General features: G+C 42.2%; 1 protein-coding gene across 1 annotated transcript; it reads right to left on the bottom strand.

Moving 5' to 3' along the window:
- Positions 1 to 668: 668 nt before the first annotated feature.
- On the bottom strand, positions 669 to 4,720 carry LOC129820219 (transcriptional repressor scratch 1-like). Its single transcript, XM_055877230.1, has 2 exons — positions 3,861 to 4,720; positions 669 to 2,869 (listed from the first exon to the last, which is right to left on the bottom strand). The coding sequence occupies exons 1-2, from the start codon at positions 3,973 to 3,975 to the stop codon at positions 2,136 to 2,138; spliced, it is 849 nt and encodes a 282-aa protein (XP_055733205.1). The 5' UTR covers positions 3,976 to 4,720; the 3' UTR covers positions 669 to 2,135.
- Positions 4,721 to 6,705: the final 1,985 nt, after the last annotated feature.

Below are 6,705 nucleotides of genomic sequence, written 5' to 3'. Positions count from 1 at the left end.
TGGTAATCAATTAAACTTAGAGGGCTATTCTATTAGTACATAAAGCGCTCTTGACCTCCACATGCATGACACCTCCAGCGAAAGTGCTCAAATGTTGCTCAGTATAAAAAGGAAACTGCAGAATTTGTTCGATTAGGACTATTTTCAGTTTCAGTTACTTTATATATTTTTTGAATGAGATAACCATCTTGATTTGGCCAGAGCTTTCGTCCATGCAGATATTTCTTTTGAAGTCGCCGTGGCCCCCTTTGCAAAACACAACATTTGTGAAAAGAGAAATCAGATAAATAATAATTCAATAAATATATGTTTTGGATTAAAAAACAGAATATGTGATGACCTCGAACTATTCCCCCTAAAGCACATGGTGTGCAGTGCAGTATAAAACGCAGCCTTTTTGATCAACAGATGATCGTTTCGTGTCACTGAAGTCTGCCTCGCCGTGTCAACAAGAGCATTCAACAGTGCTTGTTATTGCAGAAGCATGCTGTTGCTTTACGGCGCGTGCTCCTGACGTGACCCACTGTCTGAAACCTTACACCCAGTCCAACGCCAAATTAGACCACAATATATCATCACAGACAAACACTTCAGGAATTCATCATGTAAACATGAGATATACGTCTACTTATCTGATTTCTCTAAAAGGTTTAGACAAACATGGACCGTATTGTGTTAGGTCTTTATTCATTCTTTATTATGAAGTGAGACAAAATGTCCGCTGCCATTGTGCTTTTAAATAGTTCAAATACTAGGCATAAAAATCCCAGGGAAAATAACTCCAGAAATAAGATTAATTTGATTCTTTACAGTTTGTAGAAATATTAGATTCATCAAAGGGTTATGTACAAGGCATCTTGTAATAAACAGTTATTTTCCTTTAATCAGCATAGTACAAAAACAGCGGTTAGCCTATAGCTAATACAAGGCCTTTCTACCTGAATCTATACTTGTGCTACTATCTTTAAAAAGTTGAAACGTTCGTAGTATAAGGAAGTGCTTTAATACGATGAATGGACTTTATCATGGCTAGAGTACGGTCATCTTATTGTGTTGATCATTTTGAGCCCTGGTGCAGTGCAAGGGATCTCAGAAGTGACCCCTAAACTTGCCCACCTGTGAGAGATGTGATACGGGGAAGCTCCGCCGACGTTTGGGCCTCGGGCGTTCATTCCACAGACTTGGTGGTGAGATGTTCTGGATTGTTCTGGAACTATTCCATTAGCACCAGAAGCCTACGTTCTAAGACTAGGACAAATACGTGGCAGGCAGTTGCGTAACCATTTACAAAAGGACCCGCTCCCTATCCCACCCCATGAGTTTATCCATTAAATACCACACTCACTGGCTTTTCCCTGATATTCAATGTGTATGACTACTAAGAGTACTGGATAGAAAGATGTCATTATTATTACGCGTTACTAATACCATGCATTATTGCTCTATAGTTGTTTATGATAAGACTCCCAAGAAATATTGCCGCCGGATGCTATCTAGATTTTGGCAAAAATCCAAAGCTTCATTAAATTGGCATAGATTTCATTATTATCGTTTTTTTTTATGTTGCATGCAATAGGTTTATAAAGTGGCAAATAAAATAAGAGGATATTTAGAAAGTGTCAAATGCTTTGGCATATTCACGACGAAGGCTTGCAAAACAAAAAGTAAATTAAAGTACAAATGAAGATTCTAAACAAACTTGAAGTAAAAATAAATAAATTCATTAATAAATAGATAGGCCTACATAAATAAGTGAATAAATAAATAGGTTTACCTCAACGTTGAACACTTTTGTGTCCATTAACACCAGTACAATATTATCCAATACTTTAAAAGGTTTGACCTTTGAGAGAAATTAAGACATTTTCAATGTCCTGTGAGTTTGGCAAACATATGATATTTCAGCTCATAATACTTGAACAAATTGTTGTTGTTATAACAATCAAGGGAGGATAGCCAATGTAAATAAAAGTTTGGGTATAGGCTACATGAGTAATCCAAGATGTCCGTGGTGATGCTGTTTGCTGCAGGAGAGTATAAGACCTGTGCTGTCACCATGGAACAGGTTGTCTAGGGAATAATATAGGGATACCATTGGAAGAAGTTTCATTACATGTTCATGGGTACTATAGAAGTCAATCGTCAATGGAGCTCATAGGTGAGAACTCTCCCTTAAAGCAGGCGGACTCGTAGTGCTTGTTCAGGTAGGACTTTAGAGCAAAGGTCTTGTTGCATCTCTTGCACTTGTAGTGCTTGAAGGCGGAGTGCGTCTGCATGTGAGCGCGGAGGTTGGAGCGGTCGGCGAACGCCTTTCCGCAGTGTGCGCATCCAAAGGGCTTCTCGCCGGTGTGAGACCGCATGTGTCCCTGCAGCAGCCAAGGTCTACTGAAGGCCTTGCTACATATGTCACACTTGTGCTTGAGGTCGTGGGTGAGCAGATGCATGGCCATGGCGGGCATGGACACGTACACCTTCCCACAGGTTGGGCACTTCTTGGCCATCTTGCTCTCTAGGCTACGGTGGGTCTGCTTGTGCCGGCTCAGGTTGGAGGACGTGGCGTACGTCTTTCCACACTCGTTGCACGTGTGACGCTGTATGGTCCTGGGGCTGCTGATGACTTTTCTCCTCGACCTTCCGTCCGTGATGAAGAAGGCATCTACCGTGTAGCCCTCGCTCACCGCGGTGTCTCCGTTGATGTAGCCGGAGGAGATCTCGGAATGGGGGCTGTCGGGCTGGTCTGAGTCCGGTGCTCCGTAGTCGCTGTGGATGCCATCGTAGATGGGGCTGGGAGAGGGGCCTTTTTCGCTGTGGATGCCATTGTCACTTTCGCCGTCGTAGACAGACGGGGTCATGTAGTCACTGATGTACCCTGTAGCGTTGAAAAGAACAACAGACGGGTGAAATTAGTTATGTGATTTGGCCTACTGATGTTAACTGATGCAACAGTGTAATTCTCCCTAGTTGCAAGGCTTCATTTGTGACTCACAGTGCGTGAGCTCTGCAGCCTATTATGTCAGTCATTTACAGTTACAGCAGAGGTGGGTTGAAAGACATTGACTTCTTGAAGAAGGTATTTTTTTTCTACATCACTTCACCCCAAAAAAATCAATATCTCTCAGTTTCAATTAGTGAGCTATCCCATTTAAGGACAAAGGCGTAAGGGGAATAATATCACTCCAGTTATAATTGCATTTGCCTTTCTCAGAATATAGGTCGATGTGCACCACTCAACGTACACATAGTCTCACTTACATCCAGGGTACTCCATGACCAAGAGATAGGAATGTGGATGAGTATTCTATAAATGTACTTCAGGAAAAAAATACAGTCTGGTTATGCAAATGCAAGTGCACGCACTGTATTTTATAGAGCGTAAATAATGTCTTGAAACATGATCAAGCCTTCGTTTTAGAGACAAACAGACTCTCTCTCTCTCTATCTATCCTTTCTGTCTCTGTGTGTGGCTATGGTAGTGGGATTGGACTAATGATCCAAAGGGATACACTATAACGCCGTATTCTAATCTACAGTATCTTGCACACTCGACTGTTGCACACTTGTGGGTAGATGTAGCTCAACATGGTTTTAACCGTGTGTGCTCCGCTGTAGAGCACTTGAAATATCCCTGCCTCGGAAAATGTGCAGAGTCGACAAAAATACAAAATGTGACTGTATTGAATAGAATGTGACCGCGGGTCAGCAAAGCTCGATGTGCAACATGCTTATCCACGCGCAAATAGACTACAATAAGCACTTAGTATAGCCTACACATAGAAGACCAAGCAATATAAGATAAACATTGCCGATAAAAGATGGTGTGGGTATATTAACGTTAAAGTCACAGATTCTAACAGCTTTACCTTTTTCATGAAAGCGGAGGCTGAGGTCGGTCCTCGACCTGCCATAATGTCTCTCCAGATCAGCAGATGAGAAATCATCGAGCTTAACCTTCTTGACCAGAAAAGATCTTGGCATGGTTCTACACTGCACAAAACAACACTTGTCCGGTGGTTCAATGGGTCACTCCTCATGCAAGGCGGGCTGAAAAGGGGCTAGCTGTATAGACAGGCGGAATCGCTCTTCAGCACGCCGATTTGTGTGTGATCAGATGCCAGCACAGGGAGGAAAGCCTGAGATCCCTTCCGAATCCTCACGCTGCTAGTCCTTGTTGAGCTGCTGGTTTACGTGCGACAGCGCCGTGTTCCGCTGGTAAGAAATGCAACTTCAGCACTGGATAGCTCCCTTTCAGTGCTGCGTGCATGTATAGGCAGGCAGGCTTCAGCACTGGACAGCACCCCCGCTGCGAGACAGTGAGAGATCCGTTCCTTCGCTCCTCTCCTCGCTCTCTCTCTCTCTCTCTTCCTCGTGCAGCTGTACTCAGTCTCCTCACAGATCGACCCTAGAAAAGAGGCTGGTAACTGCTCCCAGGATTTGGCTCGTTTTAAACTTCACAGAGCGTCCATTTATTAATGGAGTATTTGACAGTTCCCACGTAAATATTTACCACTCATTGTATAAAGAATGTCAGAAAAGTCACTCAGATGAAAACGCTGCCTGTCAGCTAGCTCCGGCTTTTCCCCCTTTCGCTCTCTCTCCGTGCTGAACTCTGTTGAAGGTCTTGGGCTTTCTGAAGTCTGTTGATCAGCTGTTGGGATTTATATGGCTGCGATCATGTGCGAGATGGAGATGGAAGTGCTTAATTTAATCCATCAAAAGATATCTCCCGGGACCAACGTTGAACTAGGATGATTTATGGACTTGGTGAGTCGTCCACGATTTCTTTTTTTTTCTTCCGTTTATAACGATCATGTTTTATTATGGTGTTGACCATTATTTATTTTCAGTAAATCATCACAATAAATGCGACACTGACAGATAGTAATAGTATGCTATATAATATTATTTTATTAGTCCTGTAGGTCTATCATTTAATTTGTGGTCTATGTTCTTACTACACCGACACATTGATTTAGCGATACAGTAGTATGAGCACGTTTAGGATACTTTTTTAGGGGACAATAAGTTGACGTAAATGTATTTTTATTTGGCCAGTAAGGATGAGCTTAGGAGCTTCATGTTTAGAAAATAAAAGACTGCATCTTCCATCACAGTAATAACTTTTACAAACCCCCGCTCACTCAGCGTTTTCAAACCAACGCTGACGCTAACCACAAAATCAAATGCTGGCTGTTGCCCGAGGCTTGCAGGTCACTTTTTTACATCACACTCTATAAACCAATGGTGTTCTCTTTATGCAAATCACAGGAGCTGGGTACCAGAAGGTATTTTTCCTCAATGATTCCTGCAGGGGCCATATGTGCGCAATTACCGGAGATCCAGGAGCAGTAGTATCCTTGGTTGTTTGACATCGTGTTCTTTTTGTTCTTTCCTGCAGCAGGACGCCTTTGTGTTTGTGTCAGCGCCCGGCTAGTCCCCCGCGTGCCCCGTGCCATTGTATGGGTCACATGTGCACTGCAGTCCGGATATGCTATAACCTACAAGTTTTGATACGACTTTAATACACATAGGCTACGCACCTATTAGGCTACTATTATTTCCTGTGTAGGCCCACTGTAGGTTATGCTTACGTTGGACAGAAATAGGAATAGGCCTACTGTAAATATATGTTAACCTTCATCAGAATTACGTAACCATAATCTGTCTATTTTAGCCTATGTGTGAAGGTTATTGTATGTATTAAATATTTTGCATCGGGGATATAGCCTATGCTTTTCATGCTGATTATAGCAGTTCGTAACCTCTGTAGACTCACCCCTGACCCCTATCTAACACACCGAATATAGGGGACTAAAACAACCAAGCTCTATCCACAACACTGCGGAAACAGGGCATAAAATCACCTTGCATCTTTGCAGTTAATAACAAACTCCACAATACCATGCCTGAGGATAACCGGGAAGGGGTGACCTGACTTGTTTATGGAAGGGAAGAAAAAAGACAAGAGAAAACAGTCCATTCTGCTTGCGCCTCACCTAGCGCACAGAAAATTCCCGGGAACTGCTGAGTTCAGCTTAAAAAAGGCATGACAAATATAGAAGCTCGCGCGCCTCTAATTTGCATAATACTAGTCTGGGGATGGTTCCGCAACACCCAAAACCCAAATCAAAAGAACTCATTGACATTTAATTCTCTCGTGTGAGTTTTAAACAATAGATATTCAAATTAACTCGTTTTGTCATTCGGCAAATGTAAACAGAACGTCTCCTGGACCATTTTACAGAGGACAAAGAGAAGGTCAAGTGGTTTGTGGCATGATGTGTTAGTGAAAATATAGATACATTAGATAGATAGGCAAGGCACCTGCATTCTCTCCAGCGGTATGGTAGATCCCTGTAGTAGATGCCAAAATAAACCTAATTAAAAATCCAGAACTTGATCAGCAGCAGATGTGCAAAGTATCTGCAGGCAGACATGTCTATGTGCACAGTGCAAAGCAGAACACTAGTTGGTGTTAATCAGAACACCAATACACTTGGTGGAGAAAGGAAATTTCTCCACAGCAATGAGTTTGTCAATCATTTTGTTTCTATAATTATTAGAAATTCAATGAAAAATGTTAGAAAAATGTTAACAAATTGACAATATGTTAGTACCAAATGTCACCCTACTCCCTAAATAGTGCACTATTTTCGACCAGATTCCTATGGACCTTGGTTAAATGTAGTGCACTATAAAGGGCACAAG

This window comes from Salvelinus fontinalis, chromosome 22 (assembly GCF_029448725.1).
Source record: "Salvelinus fontinalis isolate EN_2023a chromosome 22, ASM2944872v1, whole genome shotgun sequence".
Lineage (NCBI taxonomy): Eukaryota > Metazoa > Chordata > Actinopteri > Salmoniformes > Salmonidae > Salvelinus > Salvelinus fontinalis.
This window is presented reverse-complemented; position numbering and strand designations above follow the sequence as displayed.

Bases quoted from the DNA above. Each gene is read 5' to 3' on its own strand.
- LOC129820219 (XM_055877230.1), bottom strand. From the start codon at position 3,975: ATGCCAAGATCTTTTCTGGTCAAGAAGGTTAAGCTCGATGATTTCTCA. The intron at 2,870-3,860 runs GTAAAGCTGTTA...TCAACGCTACAG, and splicing joins CCTCCGCTTTCATGAAAAAG to GGTACATCAGTGACTACATG.